Source organism: Sycon ciliatum, chromosome 6 (assembly GCF_964019385.1).
Source record: "Sycon ciliatum chromosome 6, ocSycCili1.1, whole genome shotgun sequence".
Taxonomy (NCBI): domain Eukaryota; kingdom Metazoa; phylum Porifera; class Calcarea; order Leucosolenida; family Sycettidae; genus Sycon; species Sycon ciliatum.
This window is the reverse complement of record NC_088648.1, coordinates 15,062,919-15,089,086: the sequence shown is the minus strand read 5'-3', so window position 1 is coordinate 15,089,086 and position 26,168 is coordinate 15,062,919. Positions and strand designations below refer to the sequence as shown.

General features: G+C 47.3%; 2 protein-coding genes across 3 annotated transcripts; one reads left to right on the top strand and one right to left on the bottom strand.

Moving 5' to 3' along the window:
- Positions 1–278: 278 nt before the first annotated feature.
- LOC135819460 (sorting nexin-2-like) lies at positions 279–5,232 on the bottom strand. The gene is made up of 4 exons (XM_065332675.1): positions 4,209–5,232; positions 3,813–3,893; positions 3,096–3,167; positions 279–1,130 (listed from the first exon to the last, which is right to left on the bottom strand). The coding sequence occupies exons 1-4, from the start codon at positions 4,530–4,532 to the stop codon at positions 1,080–1,082; spliced, it is 528 nt and encodes a 175-aa protein (XP_065188747.1). The 5' UTR covers positions 4,533–5,232; the 3' UTR covers positions 279–1,079.
- A 7,628-nt stretch (positions 5,233–12,860) lies between these two features.
- LOC135819459 (uncharacterized) lies at positions 12,861–24,890 on the top strand. Of its 2 annotated transcripts, none has more exons than XM_065332673.1 (4): positions 12,861–13,229; positions 13,380–13,613; positions 18,270–18,672; positions 20,713–24,890. In XM_065332673.1, the coding sequence occupies exons 3-4, from the start codon at positions 18,303–18,305 to the stop codon at positions 24,066–24,068; spliced, it is 3,726 nt and encodes a 1,241-aa protein (XP_065188745.1). In that variant the 5' UTR covers positions 12,861–13,229; positions 13,380–13,613; positions 18,270–18,302; the 3' UTR covers positions 24,069–24,890. The 2 variants fall into 2 exon arrangements, with proteins under 2 accessions (XP_065188745.1, XP_065188746.1); XM_065332674.1 differs by having other exon boundaries at positions 12,861–13,237.
- Positions 24,891–26,168: the final 1,278 nt, after the last annotated feature.

Sequence of the window (26,168 nt, the reverse complement as noted above, 5' to 3'; positions counted from 1 at the left end):
AACACACGGGAAAAGGATGGAAGGTACTGTGGCGACCACACACCACCCACGGGTCTGAAGCAAAATCCCAATCGGAAACCATTGCAACCACCACAGAGAGTACCTACTCGTGTGTGCGCCTCAGGCCGGCAAGATCCTGGACTGTCTGTGATCGGGTTCATACTGAACACAAAGCAAGGAGGGAAAACAACACCTCCTTATCACAAGATAGGCCACAGACAACAACGACAACGACGGCACCACCACCAGCACCAGCACCACCAACAACAACAACGGGGTCAGCAGTTACATTGCATTAACGAAGCGAAACAATTACCTACAAATGGAGAAGTGCTTCATTCCAGGAGTAAGATTACATTGCAACATATTGAGCAAAACATACACACAATCATAAAAAAATAGTACATTCGCTGATGCTGGATTTGTGGGCAAGGAATTCCCAGCCAGGGGAACGTAGGGATGGTCTTGAGAATTGAGAAAAAAACACAGAAATTAATGCAATTTAAGCGCGTGTCTACGAGAGAGAGAGAGAGAGAGCAATGGGGGTACAGAGTGGGTCGCGTCAGCACGGGTCAGGGTTAGAGGGCGCAGGGGAGCCCACGGACTAAAACAAAAACAAACGGAAAAAATCAGAAACACAGCCGCATCGCCTTGTGCCGGCAGCGGACAAACAACAACAACGCAAAACAAGTAGAAGATAGGATGCACGCAACGGATAATTGATCCAGCAATCTGACAAAGACTGGACCGGAAAACAAAACAAAGAGACGACCATTGCAGTTCAGTATTTAAAACACAATGGAACAAGTTTAGCATTCAGCATCCACTGAGGAATTTGGTAAAAACAAGGCCAACAAGGAGACTGTTGGAAATGACATTGGAAGCTAGTAGTGTTGAATGTGGCACACAAGCTAATTGACAAATTTCTTCATAATATCTTTCTCCTAGCAAACGAGGCAAAAATAGCATTTAGTCAGCACCACAAGTTCCTGGTGGGCGTGCGTGCGTGCGCGCGGGCACCCACCCACCGAATGTCAGACTAGCAGAACATGAGCGAGCTGCAGCACAGGTTGATGGAACTATGCAATGGACTTAGCCTCCGGTAAGAAAGCTTCCCAGTACTTGATCAGCTGCACGCGGCACAACAGGTCCACACACACGCACACGCACACATGTACGCACGCACACCCGCACACATACACACACCACACGCACAAAGAAACCAGTTTAGTACACATAGTTTCGGGGTAGAAAACAGCAGCAGCACTCACACAAGCACAGGAAACATATGCAACACCTGGTCCTGTTCGGGCTGTTGGAAATTCTTACAGTGAAACTGCAGTACAAGTACCCTGGACACAGTCTCTTTGCAGCGAATTTATAGTATTTCTACTGGGAACACACCAGCTACCCATTCCAGTGATTTCACCTAGGATGTAGAGTACCTCGGCTAACGTTATGAAGCACTGATGTGTACATCCCCTGGAGTTATGTTATACTGAAGTTTCACTGTACAGGTGATGGTGAGCAAGAAGTGTGTGATAACTACACCATAGTTCAGTGATTGAGCATGGCTGGCTATAAGCAACGGTCCTACACCATAGTTCAGTGGTAGAGCATGGCTGGCTATAAGCAACGGTCCTACACCATAGCTCAGTGATAGAGCATGGCTGGCTATAAGCAACAGTCCTACACCATAGCTCAGTGATAGAGAATGGCTGGCCATAAGCAACAGTCCTACACCATAGTTCAGTGATAGAGCATGGCTGGCTGTAAGCAACGGTCCTACACCATAGCTTAGTGGTAGAGCATGGCTGGCTATAAGCAACGGTCCTACACCATAGCTCAGTGATAGAGAATGGCTGGCTATAAGCAACAGTCCTACACCATAGCTTAGTGATAGAGCATGGCTGGCCATAAGCAACGGTCCTACACCATAGGTCAGTAGTAGAGCATGGCTGGCCACAAGCAACGGTCCTACACCATAGTTCAGTGGTAGAGCATGGCTGGCCATAAGCAACGGTCCTACACCATAGTTCAGTGATAGAGCATGGCTGGCCATAAGCAACAGTCCTACACCATAGCTCAGTGATAGAGCATGGCTGGCCATAAGCAACAGTCCTACACCATAGCTCAGTGGTAGAGCATGGCTGGCTATAAGCAACGGTCCTACACCATAGCTCAGTGATAGAGCATGGTTGGCCATAAGCAACGGTCCTACACCATAGCTCAGTGATAGAGCATGGCTGGCTATAAGCAACAGTCCTACACCATAGCTTAGTGGTAGAGCATGGCTGGCCATAAGCAACAGTCCCACACCATAGTTCAGTGATAGAGCATGGCTGGCCATAAGCAACTGATTCGAGTCCTGGTGGTGACAGTCACATTTTTCTTCGGACGCTTCCCATTTTTTTTCGATTCCCCTCCCGGCTTGCTAGTTTGTACGTGAAGTGTGTGGGTACAGTGAGGGCTACGTCCCACCCGCCTGTGCGAATTCACAGGAAGCGTGAGTTGCGAAGTCTGAAGAGGATGTTGAACAGACGCTGCTAAAGCTGTGTACACAACTGGCGCGTGTACGCGGTACGCTTGCGGTTCATGCGTGCCCAAACGCTCGCTCAGGCTTTCACAAAAAACAGCAATCCGAGTCGTATTAAGCGCGTGCGACACCTTCGAGTACTAATTTTTTGACCCCGCCAGTCAAGGTGACTGGCATGTACTCTGGTACGCGCCTGATACGCGCTGAAAATTCCAACATGTTGGTAGTTCCATTTCGGCGCGTTTCCGTACGCATGGCGCCCCAAAAGCCAGCAAAAATACGCACAAACGCGTGGTCTCACTCGTACACGCGCCAGTTGTGAACACAGCTTTAGACGACGACTACACCATAGCTTAGTGGTAAAGCATGGCTGGCCATGAGCAAGGGGTCCTGCTGCGAGTCTTGGTGGTGACAGTCAATTTCTTCCCCAAACTTTTCCCGTTTGAAACTCCCTCAAACTAATGCAAAAGTGCATGAGTACATATTACGACCGTATTGCCAGACATAGCGTGTACACAGCCAACACGGTTGCAGTAGTCAAAGTACAGTACAAACTCACCTGCTCTTGGTTACGCATCATCTTCTCCATGTAGCGTAGGATACTGGCCTTGAAGTCCTTCTTTCTCTGGCCCTGCACACAGTGTCAGCAAGGACATTCAAAACAGAACTTCAGTGTTCAACAACTGCACACAGTGTCAGCAAGGGCATTCAAAACAGAACTTCGGTGTTCAACAAGTAGTACACTCAGACATGTACAGTCATCCCTCTAACCCAGCATTTTTTCATTTTCAAATCCATTCATAAATCAGCACTTCATAAACCAGCACTTCATAAACCAGCATAATTTTCAGCAACCAAAGTAATGTCCTTTCCATGTGCATTCCAGCAGAAAATCAGATTCTGTAATCCAGCACCCTCTCTATTGTAAACCGTGAAATTGTTGCCATGGTCTAATTTCTGCGAAATTCGCGACCGAGTGGAAATCGCGTGGAAATTTAGACAGCGCGAAAAGGAGATCCATGAAAGGTTTAGCAAGAATGCCACAGTAGCACATTCTGCAATCGCAAAATTAAAACCTCGCAAACATGTCCGGATTCGGAAAACGCGAACTAAAAACGCCGCGATTATTTCACGCTTTACAGTATTCCAGCAGAATTTCCGTAGCACAAATTGGTGCTGGGTTATAAAGGGACCAATGGTGGATAATTCCTGGAACCGTTCAGGAATTATCCAACACACCTCGAGTGCGGACGACAGAAGCCCAACTGGGTCTTACCTCGAACCGCTCGATTTCCGCGCGCATCACCTTGGAGATGTTGTTGAATTCCTCCTCTCCCTTCTCGACGCGTGTCTCCATCTGACACAGTGACACACACGAGACGCGTGTCTCCATCTGACACAGTGACACACACGAGACAGCGTGCACGAACAACATGAGCCAACAGGTTGTGAACATAAAAAACGGACGGCAAATTCACAGCACTGAAATGAAATATGGGGTCCCAAGGCAAACTTGTAGCACTAGTGCGTGCGCGCTAGGTTACACACACATACGCGCGCGCGCGCGCGCGCGCGCACACACACACACACACACACACACACACGGGGGACACATAACCATGTGGACCACGCAGAGGAGTTTATACACAGCACTACAAAAAGCGCACCATACCTGTACAATCTCCTCCTGACAGAGCTTGACCTTCTCAGTGTTACCGGCTGCCTGCAGCTTGCCTTCCTGCTCGCGCTCCTTGATGAGATTAGTCTGTGCTATTTGCCAAGCCTGGTAAGCCTTTTCACGCTGAGAAAAGCATGCCTGAACACAGACAAAGAGAGAAAATAGTGCACAATCAGTACGTTGGAAGGGAGGCAAGCCGAGTACACACATCAACATCACCAACGCTACAATTGTAGGATTGTAGTTCACTTTCTGATCACATTGGGTGTGCTCATGCCTGCCTAGTTCCCACCTCACGAATAACACCACCCTACTCATACTCGTGCAAAAGCGAGGGTCGGTATTCGCAAGGTTCAATGTATGACACACACGCACACACACACACACACACACACACACACACACACACACACACACACACACACACACACACACACACACACACACACACCAGGCTGAGGATATGCATACACACGCACACGCGCATACAGCACAGCACAAAGGGTTTAGGATCTGGTAGATACGCGCCGCTGTGATTCCAGCTTACACAGCCAGAATGGGCACCAGTCCAGTCCAGTATAAACCTGTGCACTATGCCAGCTGTTGTAGTGTTGATCAGAAATACATGTTATCTGCCGGAAGGGATATTCACACCCGCATCCTTGCGATGTCCATCATCACAGGGTGTAGACACCTAGAGTACAGGCACACCATCTGGTAAAAGGAGAGCGATCGCTCTCGCGCGCCTTCGCTCTCCATATTTTCTTTTAGGGCGCACTTTTCGTCGTGCGCCTTGAGAATTTCGAGCGCCGCATGATCCGCATCACTATGAAGTTCTGAAAACACTCAAATATTTCGTTACTCGGCTTTCCCTGAACGGAATCGAGTAATCGAAAGACCTATTCGCATTAGAAACTTCTCAGCTGTTGGCTCCAACAAATCGGAAGTCGATCCGAGGTCCAATAGTGGAGTCACGGCACTCGCAAGGTATTTTACGTACTGTTGCAAATTTTCACTTCTGCACACATAATTTTGACATAAAGGATTTCCCTCTGCTGCGTGACCAAGGTGACAGTCCGGGTACGGGTACGGGTATGCATAGACCTGTGCATGATCGATTGTGTAGGTCGCGAAGGACTAATAATCATCATGTACCTCACACATGACTTGATTACATCAGGAGTACCGCGCTTCTATAATTATTACTCAAAATAATAGATCTTCCATGCATGCTGCTGTCATCACGTCTACTACTAACTAAAAGAAAGTGATACTAGACAGTATACTGTCTAGTATCACTTTCTTTTAGTTAGTACAGTCATGCACAGTCATGTACATGTAGGTCATATGTTGTTCCGGACTACAGTCAACTTCGCTTATAACGACACTCGGCGGGGCATCAGAAAAGTGTCGTTATTCACAAAGTGTCGTTATACCCGAAGTCTCATTATATGTACAGTCAACTTCGCCAATAACGACATTCGGCGGGGCATCAGAAAAGTGTCCTTATTCGCGAAGTGTCCTTATAACCGAAGTCCCATTTGAATGTATGTGAACCCATATTTTGTATAGTATGACATGCATATCAAAATCAAGCTCTTTTCTTGCTCTATGTCAATGTGTACTTTATTTTCATATTGCAGTTGAAAGGAACTAAAAATTCAATATGCAAGGGAAATCAATTGAAAAATATGCCTTTTTGAGCCATCTACAGGGCCAGAGACATGTACATGTATGATGATTACTGTACAATCATGTACAACTACATGATGTACATTGTATACAATGTCATATAGGTGTGCTGGTAAATCCAACATAAAAAAGGAAGAAAAAGCCCCCCCCCCCTTGGCTGCATTTTCTTGCATGTGTGCCTTTTTAATAATAATATCCATCACCATAGCCATAGGTTCTGGTACTTCTGCATGACAGGTACATGTACTTGACTGACAGGTACTTGAAATAGCTGTCAAAAGCCCAGAAAGTCGTTATTCAAGCAGTGAATATGACCTCGGGGCACTAAAAGCATGTCGCTATACGCGAATTGTCGTTATTCAGATAGTCGTTATATCCGAAGTTAAATGTATACAGTTAGATGGGACTTTGCTCTGGGCATGGAAATTCGGTCGTTATTCGCGAATTGTCGTTATATCCGCAGTCGTTATTAGCGAAGTTGACTGTATTACAGTTGGATGGGACTTTGCTCTGGGCATGGGAGTTGTGTCGTTATTCGCGAATTGTCGTTATATCCGCAGTCGTTAATAGCGAAGTTGACTGTATTCCAGACCTTCCACGTCATATGCCTGATGAGTAATGTTGCTGACTATAGATATATCTCACCTTCTAGAATACCTCGCTTTGTCATTATGTTTATGTTACGCAATGCTCACTTCATCTACATGTATAGCTCGACAGTCCTGCAAAATGCTCTCGATGCCCTTGTGAATTGGGGCACCAGCTGGAGAATTGCGTTCGAGCCAGCCAAGTCCCAGGCCATGACTATTGACGATCACCGCCCCGCCTGGGACCTCCCAGCAGTACAGTTAGTGGGTGTCCCCTGAATGGAGAGAGTAACCTCAAGCTTCTTGGGGTAACCTTGGACAGCCAACTTTCCCACCGCAACCACCTCCGTACCATCGCCATCAGAGCACGCCAGCGTCTCGGGCTCCTGCGGAAGGCCTCGCCGCTCCTGGATTCTCGCAGCCGAGCTACAGTGTACCGTGGGTTTGTACGCCCAGTAATGGAGTACTGCCCATTGGTATGGATGGGCGCAGCAGATTGTCACTTGCAGCGACTTGACCAGACGCAACGCTCAGCCCTCCACTTGATTGGCCCCGGCGCAATGCTGCAAAGCATGTCTATCCGGCGCATGGTAGCTGCGTGTACCTACATTTACAAGCTACTGTGCTCCAATCCTACCAGCCCACTTCGTCAGCTCTTGCCTCCCTCTCAAGCCCATGTTCGACCCACTCATCTCTCTCTCTCGTCCGTCTCGACATGCATAACTACCAGCTTGAGACAGGGCTTTTTTTTTTTTTTTTTTTTTTTTACTATTGAACACTCACTGCATGATGAACTAAAATGAGGAGAAGAACTCTACCTGTCAATAGCCGGGGAAGTTGCCGTAGGGCTTTCCCCGCCTGTGCTGTCCCTGTATGGAATGCCCTGCCACCCGCCGTCCTCAGCCAGCCACCTGACCGGAAACGGCTGCAAAGTTTCAAAGTGTCTGTCTTCCGGCACCTCTGTGCCCAGCAATGGCACTGGGCCACTGACTTATTATACTTTATTTAGTTCTCTTGCTCTGCCCCCAACCCTCCCGCTCTCTCTCTCTATGTATCTCTCTCTCTCTCTCTCTCTCTCTCTCTCTCTCTCTCTCTCTCTCTCTCTCTCTCTCTCTCTCTCTCTCTCTCTCTCTCTCTCTCTCTCTCTCTCCTCTCTCTCTCTCTCTCTCTCTCTCTCTCTCTCTCTCTCTCTCTCTCTCTCTCTCTCTCTCTCTCTCTCTCTCTCTCTCTCTCTCTCTCTCTCTCTCTCTCTCTCTCTCTCTCTCTCTCTCTCTCTCTCTCTCTCTCTCTCTCTCTCTCTCTCTCTCTCTCTCTCTCTCTCTCTCTCTCTCTCTCTCTCTATCTATCTATCTATCTATCTCTCTCTCTCTGTCTATGTCTCTCTCTCTCTCTCTCTCTCTCTCTCTCTCTCTCTCTCTCTCTCTCTCTCTCTCTCTCTCTCTCTCTCTCTCTCTCTCTCTCTCTCTCCCTCTCTTTCTCTCTCTACTATTGGCGCGCCTGGTTGTGATGAAGCCGAGACCCAAGGTCGGCAGAGCATCCCAGACCACGCCACCACTCCCCTTATTCATGGCTCACACATGACGGGTTTACGTGGCTCTAGTAAAAAAAATTAGCAATAATGATCTAGATTTGCCTTCTCCACTATTCTAGAACTTGTACTAGGAGGATGATTTCGTAATCATTGCAATGGCTTACTAACCTTACTTTCCTACCTCCGCCTGCTTTGCTATACATACTTTGCTTGCCTATAAAAGCTGCTGTGTTTTCTCTGCCATGATGAGATCGGAGAGATCCGATAGATCAGAGAGAGAGAGAGAGAGAGAGAGAGAGAGAGAGCAAGATAGAGTCTTGTTCACTTAGGAATATTTGATATAAGATAACCTCCAGGCCGTGCCGGAGTAAGTTCTGATACGTTCGTTGACTGACTGTGGGTAGTTGCCTCCTTGCCTTAGACCGCGCACATTGCACATGCATCCCCATACCAAGATGACCATGCATGCTAGAGATCAACATGGAAAGGAGAAAACATGACTTCTTCTAATCATTAGTTGATTTCTTTTGTAATTTTCATTGCCAAATTATTTTGAGTTACCTTTGAAAAGTATCATGTTCAACTGTCTTCGTAATTGTCATGCTCGTCCAACCGATGTCACCCTCACCATGGGAATAATCTGCTCCATCTCTCCCGTAGCTCCACCTCTCCTTCCACCATGACGGAATATCAAAAGTCACTACATGTATACCTCATTTGTTTAATTATTAGAGCAATAACCATAGCTTGCACAGTCGATGGTCTCCTCCAGCGCGCTTCTTTGCACACATTTGCGGAAAAGTTGCGAAGTACGTAGTTGTTTGTGAAAATGAAGAAAGTTGCGATTTCTTCCAAAACAACGGAAAGTTGCGAAAAAAGTGGCGAGCATCTTTGGAAAAGGGCTACTCCGAACCCTGTACTATGCAGACCACCAGCACTGATCAGGTGCATTGTACACAATTGTGTAGCTTACATACTAGAATTGTGGTAGAATCATGTACATGTAGTTATGCTCCTACGTCTGAAAAGATGCCAAATTATGCTCCAAATTTTCAACCACCAAATTATGCCAATAATTATGCCGGCATAATCCGCCGGTGCCTACGTGACTGACTCACGCTGCTGTCTGGTGTTCACGAGGTGTTTGTCGCGCTGGAAACGGAGCGTCTCTGTAAGTTTGTATCCCTGGTGATGTTTGTGCCTGGAGAGCACTAATAAGTGGTGCTTTTCAGGCACAATATTCCTCAGCCTACTCAAGCTCAACTGATGAGGGGTGAATTCCCCGAAACACTGTGTATTGAGCAGGGAGTGGTGCTTTCTTGCAGGAGGTTTGCCGAGTCGAAGGTTCGATGGACTTCTCGTGTGCTCTGGATGGCAGTCGTGAGTCAGTCAAGTGTCAAGTAAAGTCGGCGGAATAGCGCGAGCTCCGGTGTGGGGAGCAAACCCTTTATTATTATTATTATTATTATTATTGGTTTTGAGGGAAAGAGACAAACGGGAAAAGTCTGAAGAAAAAATTGACTGTCACCACCAGGACTCGAACCAGGGACCCTCGCTTGTAGCCAGCGATGCTCTAACCACTGAGCTATGGTGTAGTCGTCATCCAAGCAGTGACCGTTCAACGTTTTCCTCAGACTTCGTAATTATTATTATTATTAAAATTAGAAAGGAAAAGGACATATGGAAACGAGTTAAGAGTAACTCTCCACCACTTTAACTAGAAACTATATAAAGTCAGAAAGTGCAACAGCTAGGCACAAAACTGACAGAGTACTGAGACATTTGACGTCCTGACACCTACCTTCAACACATCTCCGTAGCGCTAACCGACAGCCTTCCAACTTGGAAGGTTCAAGGTTATGGAAAGACCAAAGAGGGGAAGGCAAGCGCAACGAAAAGGAGCACAAGCTACAGTCCCAACGGAACAAAGAATGTCGATTGTCACTGGACGATGACGAAGCTAGGTGTCAGGACGTCGAATGTCTCAGTACTCTGTCAGTTTTGTGCCTAGCTGTTGCACTTTCTGACTGTATAAAGTATCTAGTTAAAGTGGTGGAGAGTTACTCTTAACTCGTTTCCATATGTCCTTTTCCTTTCTACTTTTATTATTGGCTCAATACCCGAGTTTCAAATTATTAAAATTAATTGTCGATAGGGCAATCCCGGTAATCTAGAGCGAGAGTAGAATATGAAAAGAATATATGATAGCTGAATTCTCACAAGTGACATATGGGGCACAGGAGACACATGACATGGCGTGTCCAACCTTCCACTCCACAAACCTGCAAGCATGAATCACTTGAGCCCTGCTGTTAATAGGAAGCCCAAGTATCACCAGTCGAGCTAGGGTAGAGCAGGGAAAGTCGTGCTCCACGACAGTATCGTATGCCTTCCCAGCTCGGATCAGAGTAGAGGGTCTGATGGTGCCCTCGAACCCAGATCAAGAAAGTGCATTCATTGATTCAACTACTTCGTCTGGACTGCAGTCGACACAGTCCGTGTGTTCTAGCTAGTCCTACTGAATCACATGATCGTGCCAAGTGATAATTCTATGACTCCGCGGTAGGCCCAGACAGATCCTGCCGGCAATTCTTTCGGCAAAATATCGAAGAATTTAATGAGCGGAAATTGCCGGCAAAATCGGAGCAAAATATCGAGGTGTTGGGTAAAATCGATGCCTGATACTTGGGTTTACTTGTTTCTTACCCGTTCAGCAGGATACACTGCCCAGGACGATCATGTCACCGAAATATCACTGGGATTCACTGTGGATCGACTTCAGTGATTTAGGAAGAACTCAGGAACACGTGCGTGGAAACCCGTGTTGAGAAACCGACCCTGCGATTTTTATGAAACGTTGTACGGGATTGTGCAGGAAGTACATGTAGATTAAATACACGTTTTTCCGGAGCAAAATGGAGCAAAATATCGAGTTTCTTGTGCCAGGCTCGGCAAAATATCGAAGATTTCGCAGCAACATTTTGCGGCAAAATATCGAGGCGAGCGGAGCAGAATCTGTCTGGGCCTACTCCGCGGTGGGCCGGTGGCGCACTGAAGCCGCGAAGGCGCCATGGACTCAATCGGCAGCACCGGCGTTGGCGTTGAGACTTGAGAGCGTGGCCTCAAAATGAAAACGTCCCTTTTTGCTAATTTTGGCTTGGTCTGCGTTGATGCTCGCCTTCCAGTTGTAGTCTGTAGTGCGCTAGGAATAAATGGTGAGATGCAGGCAAATCTAATCCGACCTCATGAACACACCAAAGCTGCGACCATTGCAAAGCCCAATATTTGTCGCACTGCTGGTGGGTTATGGACGCTGCCCGGTCTGAAGCTGTTATCCACGCGGCCGGATTTCACCAGGGTCTGGCAAGCACCCGAATGAGTTGCCATGTCTGCTGTGTCATGTGTGTCCCTTGTACTTTGTAGGGGTGTGCGGATAATGCTCGAAAAGGTGGCAGATTCTGCTCGAAAAGCGGTGAAACTGGCAGAGCCATACAAACCTTATGGCGGGCAATTCCTCGAATTCTGCTCCATTTCTTTATCCACATACCAAACAAACATGCATGAAACTTACCAGAAAAAGTACCGAATTCTGCCCATTTTTCTGCCGGCGTTATCCGCATACCGGGTATGCCTATAACTAGTATAAGTAGTCCCTTGACCCCTTGACTTGGCTTTTGACACGCACGATCCACGGGAGGCGGGGTAGGCATGGCGGTGCAGGCCACCTCGAACACTTACCTGACTACAATGATTATGTGGGCCACAACCAGCTAAAACATGTCTTAGGGTGAAAATTTTCAAATTTTGTTTTCCTCCAGAAAACAGTTCTTGGGACCTTACTTGACCTCTTGAAGGTGATACAGGGCAGAAAAGTAGTCTACAAGTGCCCCAAACACCGCTTTCAAAATATGTACTTTGAAATAGAAAATGACAGTTTTCGCACAGTCTGACACAAAGAGACAAACTATTAGTACAATAGTGGCTTTTGTGGCGGAGCACAATACAACGGAACTAAAGATGTTGACACCGACTTCAGCATGTCAACGACATCAGTTTAAAGGCATGGCCCAAGTTCTTCCTGGAAAGCAACAAGATGCGCTGGGCGGCGTTGCACTTGCATACTCTTTCGATTCTGGCAGTGACACTTTCGATCGTCGCCTGCGTTTCCGAGACTGCGTCAGACGCCTCATGAGAGCTGAACGCAAGTAACGTCGTAACGCAGCCGGTTATGTACTAGCCCACAACTTGTGCCTCTTCGCTACTGGAGACAACGGGGACGATTCAGCTTCGCTGTCGACATCAACATAAATGAGATCCCAACAAATTGTCAGCGTCGCTCTGCAGACCCGCCACCACGGACTTGCAGACACCTGAACAAACCTGGGCCATGCACAGCGATCGTCTGGCCCTGCGAGCTGCTCTAGTATCACTAGATGCGGACATTGTCTTGTCTTTGATCGCCAGCTACTTGAAGTAGAACGCCAAACAAGTGTTTGAACACAATTTGAGAAGATGATCGCCACATCATGAATCATTTTGAATGAAGTGCAGAGTGAACGCGCTCCAAAAAAACATTTTTTCATTTCGTCATTTCCCAACTTTTTTACGAAACCCCAAAGACATGTTTTAGCTGATCGCGGCCCATGTGTATCGACTGTAGGTCTACAAAGTCGTGTACTTCGAAGTACATGACATGTAGTAGATCTACTCCCCAGACATGGGGGTCACCATGGTCACTGAGCGAGGAGTCTGTTGTTCGAATCAGACTCGGTGATCCCACGGACCAGATCAGCGGAGATTTTCGAGCCTGGCACAAGTCCAAGGACGTGATCTGTCGAAGAACGAACTGCCGAAAAGGCTGACACAAACAGCGCGCAAACTCGCCAAATGCAGGCGGCGAGGGCTCATGCGGCAATCGCTGAGCTTCGGAAACAAGATGCCAACACCGCTAGAAAAGTGTTTACATCCAGCCATAGCCTCCAAACACTTCGAATCCAGCGAAACACAAGCAAGGTCTTCTATTTGTTCTTGTTCCCGATGTTCGCTCCTCATAGCACACAGGTTAATTGTAGGACACATGACATTGTTATCACGTTAGCCTATCGAATGCACCTTTGAGCTGGGAGGATCTTGTGCGATCAACCGAAACAATTTCTTCGCTTTACCACCGAGCTCTACTACGAGAAGGTCGGACCGATCTGAAAGGTAATCTGGTAAGCTGTAGCTGCTCCAGCTTGTTTTCTCGGCAAGGATTGAACAGTATGTCAGTAATGTCACGAATGGACGCTAGTACAGGGAGCAATTTGAAATGAGTTTTTTTCTTTTCTTCTGTTTGCAATGCTGGTGTACGTATAGAGCAATTTGAGGGGATAATCCGTGACGAGTGAGAGGTAAACCTCACTAGGCAAGCTACGTTTCAGCACCACTTCCGAGGTGTTACTTCACGCCTCGCTGAAAGGGAGGACCTAACTCCTAAGGAGCACGGGCGGACATGCTGCGGCTGATCAGCTACCAGCAGGCTATCGCTGGAGGCAGTGGACACGGGAGCGGATCCACCGACTGATCTACCGCCTCGGCAATGGAAACAAGGTAAGAACGCCGATTAGAATACGTTACAGACTAACAGTTTGTGCAGCTTCTGGTGTCCCTGCAACAAGAAAGTTAATAATTAATTATGCGGCCTGCACATCAGCCCGATGTTTTGGCTGATTATGGAATCGTACGAAAAATCCACAAGATCGGCGTGAAAATTGTCTGATGTGGACGGTGTTGTCGCACGTATTTCCGACAAATCTGAGTGGGTATGTTCTAGTGTAGGTCCGACCCAGTCGGCCCATTTCATGTCGAAGTCGGTGTCGGAGCATTGGCCGGCGAAAACTCGGCGTAGTGTGGACCAGGCATTAGCCAGAACGAAGTTGGAGCCGGGGTTTGGTATTTGCAGACTATCACAGTATCAGGTTTCCCTGGATGCAATTTGTAGAACGTGTACTGTAGATGGCATGCTCCTCGTAGTCAATAAGTCTCACGTGTTTGCCACGGCGGCATTGTCGTTTCCATACGTACAGTAAAACCTGTGTGTGTGCCGGACCCTGTGCTAAGCGGAATCCTGTCACGATTGACCGGACAAATAACTTTCAAAGTGTTGTGGATCGATTGTGCATCCCTGGATGAAGCGGAATCCTATCATATCTGGGCAGTTTCACCTGGACCAAGGGCGTTGTCCGGTTAGGTCAGATTTTACTGTATTTTCAGCTAGGATAGTGGTAGTGGGCAGACTTCCCATTCATAGGAAGTAGAGTGAATGGAAAGGGGCGGGTCTGCTCTAAGCTACTTCATCGAGGATGTAAAAGAAATGCAATGACCATCCTGTCCAGGCAAAACTTATATCAACATCACCAGTATCACGTTCAAGTAGCAATTGAGCCGTAAGCCTATCGTGAAACCAATGAAGTTGAACGTGGCTTTTATGCCTTGTGCTGTTGTGGAGAACTTAGGAGACTTTGTTGATGTTGCCATCCGTAGTTTTATTACCAGACAATGGTCAGAGAATGGAGTATGAGTGCGCTGCTTGTATGCACGCGGTGGCAGATTGACTTTGTCAGGGTAGGGGCCAGTAGTGGATCAATCTCGCCAGATGGACGGGTTTCTTGATTTGAGTTTAGGCGCTAGTAGTACCCCTGTGCCGAATTCGCTTTTAGTAGTTTTTGTGCAGCGTTCTTGACCTTTCCCTGAGTCACAATCCTATCGTATGGCAGAAAGAGCATTTTATGCCGTTTGTGCGTAGTTGTATTTCAGTGGTATGACAGGGAAAACCTCCTTGTGCTATAGGTAAACGCTAATGGTAGCCCATGGTCAATTCAGAGCATAGGGTCAAGACGCGTTGAAGACCTTCAATGAGCCCGACATAGCGAGCGCAATGCTCATCCTCTCTCCGTTGTGATGGTCATTGCCTATAGGGACTGAGTATCCTGCCCTCAAACACATGTTCTGAAGGGAGAGGAGTACGAGTGCGGCAACGTTTTCAAGGAGGGTGCACCAAAACTACACAATCATGTAGGTGGGCATCATAACTGTATGCAGTCACTGAACCTAGAACCCACATGGATACGGAAAAGTCAACCAACCATACAAATGGTGATGCCCATCTATTTGTGCTGTATGGACTGTAAAGTTTGGATGAGAAATACAAGCGACTCCACTTATAACGCACTCGCATGTGGCGAATTTCGTGATATAGCGAAGCCTTGTCCATGTCCGTGTTTGAACCCATACAAAATTGATCCTTTACAGCGAACAGTTTTTGTTTATAATGAACCAAATATTGTAGGTCTGCATGTAAACCAAGTGCACTCATACTGTCATTGGTCACTTGCCAGTCATGACTTGTTGCTTGTATAGTGTGAGGGCATTTCTGTTATAACGAACTTCGGCTATAAAGAACTAATTCTCCTGCACAATGGTGTTCGTTATATCAGGAGTCGTCGGCTGTACCATTAATTTTGTTTGGTGATGAGCCTACCTTTAATGACCTAAAAACCGAAAGAAAAAAGGGTAGTCGACGAACAACCAGGGTTTACCCGTTATTGATCATACTGATATTGACCCGGTAAATCGAGATCCCAAGTATTGGGGTCGACTTATACCCTGTAAAACACTGTAGCCTTTAGACATTTGAAAGGATCAGTCGGGGAAGTGAACTGCCTGAAAAGAGAAAAAAAGCCAGACCCACCAGGACTCGAACCTGGGCCCTTGCTTGTCATGAGCAATGCTCTAACCATCTGAGCTATGGGACCAGGCCGAAACTAGAAGGCGCTGACAAGTTTTTCACTCAAAAGGCAGCTCATAACGCGCTCCACAGATACTGATGTCACTTGGGTCTTTTTCCTTCCCCAGGGGACCAGCCACAGTTAGTTTCTGGAACGTACTACCAGAGGTGAAAGAAAGTGATTAATATTTTAAAGGGGAAGTTAAGCCTAAAATCAAATTTTCACCAGTTGTAGTCTTCAGGGTGCTGAGTCGAATGGTCTTGGTCCGTGGAAGCTGAGACGCTCCCCTCCTCCTCCTTTATTCCCAATCGAACTTGCGCACTTCCGCCGAAACTGGGTGACTGCGCCCTACTAGATGGGGATTTGTATGCAAAATGTCACTAAAAGCCCCATTTCGTTCTTATAAAAGCACGGATGACCGCGATTGGCCCATATGTTGTAGTCTTTTGAACGCTGAGTCAACTGGTCTTGGTCCGAGAATGCTGCGATGCAGCGTTGTCCTTTATTTCCAATCAAACATGGTAGAACAAGCGGTCACGTGCTCCTGCGTGCCCAAGTCACTTGGTCACCATGCCAGCAAGCGACGACTTTCACACCAAGGTTCAACTGGAGCTCTACTCGAGTGACAGGAGTGTACCCAAAAAAGGTCAAACAGGCTGTAAGTTGTACCCTGCAGGCGAGCTAGGCGCTAGGCTAGGCGCGGTGACCAGGTGACTGGTGTACGCAGGAGCACGTGACCGCTTGTTCAATCATGTTCGATTGGGAATGAAGGGGGAACGCTGCATCGCAGCATTCTCGGACCAAAACCAGCCGACTCAGCGTCCAAAAGACTACAACATATGGGCCAATCACGGTCATCCGTGCTTTTATAAGAACGAAATGGGGCTTTTAGTGACATTTTGCATACAAATCCCCATCTAGTAGGGCACAGTCACCCCGTTTCGATGCAAGTGCACGAGTTCGATTGGGAATAGAACCGTGGTTGGTACTCCGGAGAAGGGAAAAGACCCAAGTGCCATCAGTATATGTGGCGTGTGTTGTGACCTGCCTTTCGAGTGAAGAAAACTTGTCAGCGCCTTCTTCGTTTGGCCTGGTCCCATAGCTCAGATGGATAGAGCATTGCTCATGACAAGCAAGGTCCCGGTTTCGAGTCCTGGTGGGTCTGGCTTTTTTCTCTTTTCAGGCAATTCACTTCCCTGACTGATCCTGTGAAATTCGAAGTTCTCCCAATCCATTTCAAACTTTAAGAGATGGTGCATTTTTTCTGTTCCGGGGATAATGAGCATGTTCCCAAACACTTCAATGCGGCTATGTGACGAGCGTACTCAGTGAGCAGTGCCCGATTGAATTCTATCTGAGACCTACTTTTTGTCTTGAACACAGCATGTTGGGTGAGCGGTGTGATGCTAGAATCGCCTTTAGTGAAAATGTACTCAATGGCCAGGGTCTGATTCATGCAACCTAGTTTGCAGTTTTACTGGGTCTGTTGCCTGCAATAACAAACACCTCCTGGCATGAATCCAATATTCGTAGCTAGACACGATAATGAAGGAAGCTGCCACTGTTGTTGGTACAGGCGACCTCTACTCTATTCTTGAAGGAGAGCTGTCCTTCAACAGGCTTCCTTTCAGCTTTTAAGGGAAAATTGAAGCAAAGGCATTGCAGAATGAGCTTATCCTGTACACTAAAAAAAGCAAAAACGAATATACCGTAAGGAGCATGGAAATGGTCTCTAAACTAGTTGACTGGGGTTGGTCAGTCTGTGAATCAGATATCTGCAGTGGTGAGAACTGTCATTACACTGGGGTGTAAATTATCTGCGTACACTCAGAGAGCCGTCTCCAGTGGGTTCAGATGACGAGTATACTCTAATACTTGGCCACCCCATGCAGCCATCTGAAGTATGCACATCCCGAAGTGTTGCATGAGTTCCTGTTTTGTTTTGGCAGTACAACAGGAATAAAACACACTCCAACTCCTCGGAGCCATCCAATGGCAGGTACATTTTGATAAAGCTCTTCTATTTAAGCAGATGGAAACAATATGCTACAGTTGTAAAACTTGAAAAAAGGATTTATTGAAGGAATCAATGGGCGATGATTTGAAATAGCTTTTTTGTACAAGCTGTGATATTCCAGGATGCACGGAGGGCACATATCTATAACAGTGAATGTGTGTGACCTGTCAAACTGAAGGTACCTCTTCCTCTAGTCTTCTCAATGATGATCACAGCTTATCCCGACCTTATTGGTTGTAAAAGAAGATTGACAAAATGTTACGAGTTATGACTAACTGTCCACCAACGTAACCAGATCTTATACAGTCAGCGAGTGCACAAAACTGACAAGGACCGTTAGTCATAACTCGTAACATGTTGTCCTTCTCCTTTTTCACCATAATTTAATTGGCTCACCATCCGAGTTGAACTTATTGGTTGTGTTCTTTTGTGCGTATTTTTTGTTTCTGCGCTGTATTTCAGGGAAGTCAATGACTCGACTGTCAACGTGTGCAAATGGCGTCCGCATGGGAAAGTCCCGTGTTCACTGGCCTGCTCAGCAGAATGGTCAACGCCTTCACACCAGCCCCGCTGCGTATCGAGTGTGAGTCTAAGGGACTGATTAAACGCACACAACGGCAGAGCTTCGCCGCGCTAGTCGGTCCTGCTGCCCAAAATGAGGCCCTGCTGGATGCATTGCGATCTGGAGATGACGAGTCCTTCCATGTGTTCCTGGACTGCATCCGTCACGTTGAGCCGGAAGCAAGCGTCAGGGAGATCTTGGCAAAGCTAGACGGCGTAGACAAGCTGCGAACAGCTGGTGGTGCGAGGGCTGCTGAAGCTGCTGGAATGCTTGCTGCCGGTGCTACACTTGATCGTCCTACTGGTGAGTGTGCGATCATCATACTTGTGTATTTGCGTGTTCACTCACTTCCCAACACTTAGGAGCTGCATCTGCCCCTGCATCCTTGTGGGCGGGGAAGGGAGTTCCTCGGGGATGCAGAACGTTCAACCTGACCCAGGCTGACACAAACCATGAGACTTTTTTTCTGTATTTGCACCAGGTCGACAAAACCTTAGAACTTGCTCAGGCTGCACTGTTACCACCTCTGAATGTACTCTAGCAGCAGATGCAACAAATCTACTGTAAAGTCAGACACTTTTGCTAGAGATTATATTTCGCTATTTTCGCGACTATCACACATTCGCGAAAATAAATCGCCGCAAACCATTCCGTACATTGATTGTAGAGTTTGTAGACCGTACAAGATCCGACTGAAGAGATAGAATCGCCAAAGTTTTTCATCGTGAATCAGCCCAATAATTTATGAACACGCTAAATTTGCTCGCCGTGAAAGTTTGTCGCTTTACAGTAACGTGGTAGTACCCAAAAGAAATAGTGAAGTATTAGATGCAAATAACACCTCGACACTCGGCACGATCATTCTGGCAAACAGGTCTGGTATGAACTATGTAATTGTTTAGCGGTGCACTTCATTTTATTGTCCTGAAGAAAAGGAAGTGCTCCTCAGATGTAGTGATGGAGTATTCTTGGCCTATTAGAGGGCACTATTGCTGTGTCAAGTTTGAAGTTACCATGGTTGAGCACTGCCACTGACCTTCTTCAGCTGGCATGAACCCTTTCAGTGCCAAGGGGGTCAGAAAAATTCAAATTTTTCCGAGTTGAGCCGAACTCAAAATTTTCATAGCTCAGCTGTATATCCACGGATCTCTACAAACGATGGCTCTCTGGAAATATATCATGGCCAGGCAGACAGCTGTGAAGAGAAAATGCAACGAAAATATTCTTCCTCGCGAGCGCGCCTGAGCGAAGTCCGTTTTCTGCATTTTCGTGGCATCTGCACTTTCTCACGAGCGCATTCGATCGCAGTGCAGTCAACTTTCAACGCACAAAATTCGGACAAAGTTGGCCTGAAAGCCACTGAAAATCTCGATGTTTTGATACCCAATACGTATGGGTTGCCGCGAAAGAAATAGAGAAACCCGCGATGCGCATACGTCATGTTTTCTACGCGCGACAATTGTTTGTCCGAGCGCACGCGCTTCAGGCTTCGCCCTGGCGATTTCTATCCTCACGGATACGAAACTATGTGATGAGTCAATAGCCAAGGTCTTCCTGAACACGTACAGTGGTCGTTTGTAACTCTCCTCTGTGTAGAAGTGGAGATACGAATCTATTTGTACACACATACTCATTCTAGGCGACTTAAGTCGCCCGTGGCACTGAGAGGGTTAATGTATTGTCCTGAAAGAAAGTGCTCCTCGGATGTAGTAATGGAGTACGCTTGGTCTAAAGGGCACACTTTTTGTGTCGAGTTTGATGTTCCCATGGTCGAGCACTGCCACTGACCTTCTTCAGCTGGCATTACTGTAAACCCCCTAATTTTAGCGACACATAAACCTTAACGAAATTAGCGAATCAGTCAAATTCGCTAAATTTAGGGGTCGCGAATCACTTTTTTGTGAAAACCACCCTTTTCAGGTGATCTACGGATATTTCCCCTCGTTTGTGGGGATTATGGCTCATAATCCTCTGCGCGCCTTGGGGATTTGGATAATAATCCCCTCGGAACCGTGCAATATCCTATACATACATGTATATGTACATGTGTACTGCACTGCACTGCATACCTGCTTGTGTTACTGTGTAGTAACTCAGTTACCTTTCTTCTGGCCTTTTCCCTTTCTTCACTAGTACATGTATACATACTGTATGGTTATGGTTTTAGTCAGGAGCGCTATGCATCCTCGCCTTTTAACATGCTGACTTGACCTCAACTTATCTGACGCATCGCGCGACCGTCATGCAAAACGTTTCCCGAAAGCGAAATGAAGTATGAGTCAGGTGTAACGCATGATTTGTGTTTGTTGGTGTTCTCTTGCCGTTTGCATTACTCCTGCACAGCAATGCAGTCACTGGACGGATGCACGGACGCAAGCGCAGGCTCAGGTAGGCTAACTGGTGTGCCTGTCACGACTGAACGATTGCGTGCCGATGAAGATTTGCTCAGTGAGTATGCTGCCATGCTAGTGGGGCAGTGCGATGAACTGAAAAGTCAAACAGCACTGCCGGGGCTTAAAGCAAAGCGGGGTCATCGCGTTGACGTCAGAAAATTCTTCACGCACGTGCAGGCCGTAGCCATTGGTGAAGCCGAGGCTAGCTATGAAACTTCTCAAGACGTAGCAGTTCACAATACGTTATCCCAGGCCCACCGCGAGTCTAGTTTCCCGATAGTGAATGCAGTCCAAGTCCTGCAAACTGAACCAACAATCGCAAATCCAGAGCACCTAGACCTCGAAAAGAGCTCCATGGTGGTTTCACCAGCAGGTAGTGGTAAGACTACACTTTGTCAAATGATCTTGGCACAGTACTGTGATCCATCACCGAGTATGTTGAAGAGCCGGTGTCGCTTTCCCATCTACATCTCTTGTCGGAACGATAGACAACGTCTGTGCAGCACTGACTGGTGTCACATTCTTGCGTTAGATGATCCATCGTTGGATTTCAGCACTGGCGAGCAGCACCGTGTGCTGAAGGTTCTGCGCCAGAATTCCGATAGCCTTCTTCTGATCGTCGATGGCCTAGACGAAGCAGGTATCGACGAGTTCCCTGTCCGGAGTTGCTTCAGAGAGACAGCATACAGGAAGCGCAAGGCATTCGTTGGATCACATCTTCTGCTGACGGGTCGGCCTTGCAAACTGGCATCAACTCTGGTTGAGCACTGTGATGCTTTCTTTCGCCTAACAGGCTTCAGCCAGGCACAGCTAGAAGGCTTGTTTTGCCAAATCCTGGGTGATCCCGAAGGCAGAAAGTGCTGGTCAAGTCTTCAGGAAGAAGGCATGGAGCATGTGAAGGAAGCCGTCTTGAGCATACCGCTAATGGCAGCCCTAATGTGTGAGTTGCATGACTCCCATCATCAAGTTCTACCACGTTGCAATGCTTCACTCTACGGTCAGTTTCTTGACATGAATACATCAAAACGGCACGCCAATCTACGACCATATGCACAGAAACAAGATCCGACCGTGCAGAGCCAAGCACCTGCTGATCCCGCCGGGGGCATATTGAGTCGCCTCATGAACCGTCTTTCCAACAGTAGGGCGGAAAATCCTCACCGCTCGGGTAAGTCCGAACTGGTCAGCGGTAGCTTTCAGGATAGGTTTGGTGAGGCCGCCTTGAAAAGCCTCAGAGAGAAGACTTCCTTAACTGCAACTCGTCTTCTTTCCGCTGAGCAATTTGAAACAGCATGTGACCTGGGACTGCTGACATCTACCGAACGATCACATGTTTCGGAGAAATATTCCTTTCTCCACCAAACCTTCCATGAGTTCTTCGCTGCACACTGGCTGGCACATCAACAGGATCCTGTCCATTTGGCAAAAATCTGTGCACAGTCTGATCAGATTGGTGTGAGTGAGGCAACTCGTCCATTCTGGAAGTTTGTCTGTGGACTCGTCCCTGTCCAGCACTTACCAAGCATTTTCAAATGCATACGAGATGCTATGAAAGCTGCAGCAGTCTGGCCAGCAAACACGAATCAATTTCTCTTGGCCTGCTTCTCCGAAGCTTCGGAGAGGTGCAGACAAAACAGACTCAACGCATCTCCATCCAGCCAGCGAATTGAGCAGCAACACCTCGTTACAGCTGCACGGTGTGTATGTGCTGAGACGCTATACCTCAATGGCATAGAGCTGAGCACATTAGACGGGTTGTCACTCAAGGACCTTCTTGTTACCCTCGGCCAGTTAAAGGAACTGGACCTCTCTGGTTCACTTTTGGGATTCAGACATGTGGGAGCCGCCTTAGTGCAGAATGTCACCACCCTGGGCCTGAACGGCGTCAGCCTCCATGGTGATCCCATCACACAGCTGTCTCACTGGCTGTGTACTACTGAAAGCAGGCTAACAGATTTACATCTCTTCAGCTGTGGCTTTCAAACCACCGACGCCTCAGCTATTGCACATTGCCTTCGCTCTCAACAGCTCAGATGTATTAGTCTCTCCTGCAATGCCTTCAGCAAAGAATTCCTGTCTCAAGTGGTAGAGGCCATGCAGGGCTACAGTAGCTCAGTAGTGACACTTTGGCTAGGCAACTGCTCCCTTCCTTCTGGTTGTGGCGAGCTAATTGCCAGCCTGGTGGAGTTATTACCTCGACTTACTACACTGGGTATGTCGGGTAACCACATCACTTCCCGGGATGCCGCCTTAGTCTTGGATGCAGTGAAGAGTCATGATCAAATCAAGATTTCGTTCTCTGATAACCAGCTTGACGATTCCATCGGGGATTGTATTTGCTCGATTTTTGCATATCGCGCCACTTCCCATGAGCGCCTTGACACCCCCACTGCAAACCAGCAGGGCACGGGCTATTTCAGAGTAGCATTGGCAGGAAATTCCATAAGCTTGGAATGCCTTCAGAAGGTTGCACAGTGCGGGATGATGGCAGCAACAGACTGGGTATCCCACAACATGCACTGTATGGAGAATGGACAGGTAATCCACAGAGGCGAAGCAATTGTGCAGGCAACTAACGGACACACTGTGGACATTCGAGGAAATTGGTTTGGAGACGAGGGCATTGATTATTTAGCACCCACAGTATCTAAGAGTACGGACATTCGCATACTGAGATTGGAATTCAACCATCTGAGTTCTGCTGGAGCACTTCAGCTAGCCAACATCGCACTCGCCCACAACACCACCCTGCAGGTACTTGATCTACAGGAAAACAAGATTGGAGTGAGTGGACTTGTGGCCATTTTGGAGGCATGTTGCCTGCCCACTTCCTCCTTAAGAGCACTGTACATTGAGGGTAACCCAGTTTTTGCAGCATGCGATGTCAGCCACACTGAAATGCACAAGCTGTGTGGCATCCTGCCACACACCAGTCAACTGCGCCATCTTGGCTTGGCGAGGACAGAGATGAGGAGCGAAATTGCCTGTGCTATTCTCAAGGCACTCAAGACGAATACATCTCTGTCGTTCCTCGGCCTGTCCGGGAACCACCTAGGTGACTGTGTGGCCAGTGCACTTGCCAGCATCCTGCCGAGCAACGACTGTCTGAAGAGAGTGACACTGAGTGACAATGACCTCACAATGGCAAGTGTAGAGATCCTTCTCAGCTCACCTAGCATTCGCAAAATGCAGTGCATCTGGGTCAAGGGTAACCCACATCTGTCGATTAGAATGCTTCGTCGCCCGCTAACATGGAGTTCGGCACACGTTGACGCGTCTACTTTCCTAGATACACATCTACAATGAAACACTGAGCACTACGACAGGCTAAAGTGTAGTGTCAGATCTGGCGGTATCCGAGTGCCGCTGATTTAACTTATGTCTGTGTACAAAGAAGAAAATACTGCTGACGCCTACATGTATAAAATCTCGGATGTTGAGCCAATAGTAGTATGGAAAGAGAAAGGTCATAACTAGCAACTTATAGGTTCTTTTCTCCTACCCTACATGTATATTCTGCTTAGCTCTTACCTACATGTATATTCTGCTTAGCTCTTACCTACATGTATATTCTGCTTAGCTCTTACCTACATGTATATTCTGCTTTTCTCATCAAGAACTTTCCAGGATGCCAACAATTGTGAAAGTCAGATGATTAGAGCTAAAGTTGTGCCCTGAACCGTGACGGTACGATTTTCTCATCGGTCTGTATCCATGCCATTTAGGATGGACGTTTAAGTCTGGCATTCCTACTCTCGTTTTCTTTCCCTTTTCAACTCCCTCAACTCGCTGTTTTATATTATGTAATTCCATTCCACCGCACTAACTTCAGGTGAAAATGCGAACCGAGCGCTCATTCTGTTTGCCGGGACATCCCTTTCCGTGGTGTTCGGTGGCCATGATGATCACGGTAGCATGTCCAGTTGTCATGGCTTTGTTGTCATGGCTTTGTTGTCATGGCTTTGTTGTCATGGCATTGTTGTCATGGCTTTGTTGTCATGGCTTTGTTGTCATGGCTTTGTTGTCATGGCTTTGTTGTCATGGCTTTTGCTCAAGCGCTATAGATTGTCTACATGTATGCTAAAATAATTTTTTGTGGTGGCTGAAAATCAATCCCTTTTAAAACCATTACTCTTTCCTCTGGGGCTAAGCTATTGCCCTCGGATCTATTTCTTTCTAATGATTTAATTATGGCGGGTATTACTCTCCTTGAAATTCACCTTGTTGAGCACTCTCGGTTGGCTGCTCTAGTCTTGCTGCATTGCGCATCACTCGCTATTTTTCGTAGCTAGAGCGCTCTGGCGCTAGAGCAACGAGTTATCTTTTTGAAATGAATGCCTGCGGTGCCACCTTTACACCATAGCCGGTAGCTCGGCTTACTTAAATCTCGTAGCTGTACTGATGAGGCATATATGGCCGAAACAGCTTGCTGTCTACAGCATTGGGTAATCATTTAATTATGTATCTGCGGTATCGAATGATGTGAAAGCTCCAATGCAGCATAATACGTAGCACTGCTGTCAAAGCTGCAAACATCTTCTCTGCTATTCCGCCAGGTGTGTTTCAACCACCATTTCTCTGCCATCCTCATTTACCGTCTTTATTTATTTATTTTATTCCAAGCAATACATTGGCTGGGGTAGCCAATGACCACTTTGCCGGGCGATTGGAGGTTTTTTTTATAGCCAACCACAGCATCAATGTCCCCGGTCTGACTCGAACTTTCTCGCGCAACCATTGTACTGCATGGTGTTTGAAAAGCACTCCGCAGGGCACTTGCTTCATTTGTTTCAAAAGCACTCCGCAGGGCACTTGCTTCATTTGTTTCAAAAGCACTCCGCAGGGCACTTGCTTCATTTGTTTCAAAAGCACTCCGCAGGGCACTTGCTTCATTTGTTTCAAAAGCACTCCGCAGGGCGCTTGCTTCATTTGTTTCAAAAGCACTCCGCAGGGCACTTGCTTCATTTGTTTCAAAAGCACTCCGCAGGGCACTTGCTTCATTTGTTTCAAAAGCACTCCGCAGGGCACTTGCTTCATTTGTTTCAAAAGCACTCCGCAGGGCACTTGCTTCATTTGTTTCAAAAGCACTCCGCAGGGCACTTGCTTCATTTGTTTCAAAAGCACTCCGCAGGGCACTTGCTTCATTTGTTTCAAAAGCACTCCGCAGGGCACTTGCTTCATTTGTTTCAAAAGCACTCCGCAGGGCACTTGCTTCATTTGTTTCAAAAGCACTCCGCAGGGCACTTGCTTCATTTGTTTCAAAAGCACTCCGCAGGGCACTTGCTTCATTTGTTTCAAAAGCACTCCGCAGGGCACTTGCTTCATTTGTTTCAAAAGCACTCCGCAGGGCACTTGCTTCATTTGTTTCAAAAGCACTCCGCAGGGCACTTGCTTCATTTGTTTCAA

Bases quoted from the DNA above. Each gene is read 5' to 3' on its own strand.
- LOC135819460 (XM_065332675.1), bottom strand. From the start codon at position 4,532: ATGAGTAGGGTGGTGTTATTCGTGAGGTGGGAACTAGGCAGGCATGAG. The intron at 3,894-4,208 runs GTATGGTGCGCT...TCACTGTGTCAG, and splicing joins GTCAGGAGGAGATTGTACAG to ATGGAGACACGCGTCGAGAA. The intron at 3,168-3,812 runs GTAAGACCCAGT...CACTGTGTGCAG, and splicing joins CGGAAATCGAGCGGTTCGAG to GGCCAGAGAAAGAAGGACTT.
- LOC135819459 (XM_065332673.1), top strand. From the start codon at position 18,303: ATGGCGTCCGCATGGGAAAGTCCCGTGTTCACTGGCCTGCTCAGCAGA. The intron at 18,673-20,712 runs GTGAGTGTGCGA...ACTCCTGCACAG, and splicing joins TACACTTGATCGTCCTACTG to CAATGCAGTCACTGGACGGA.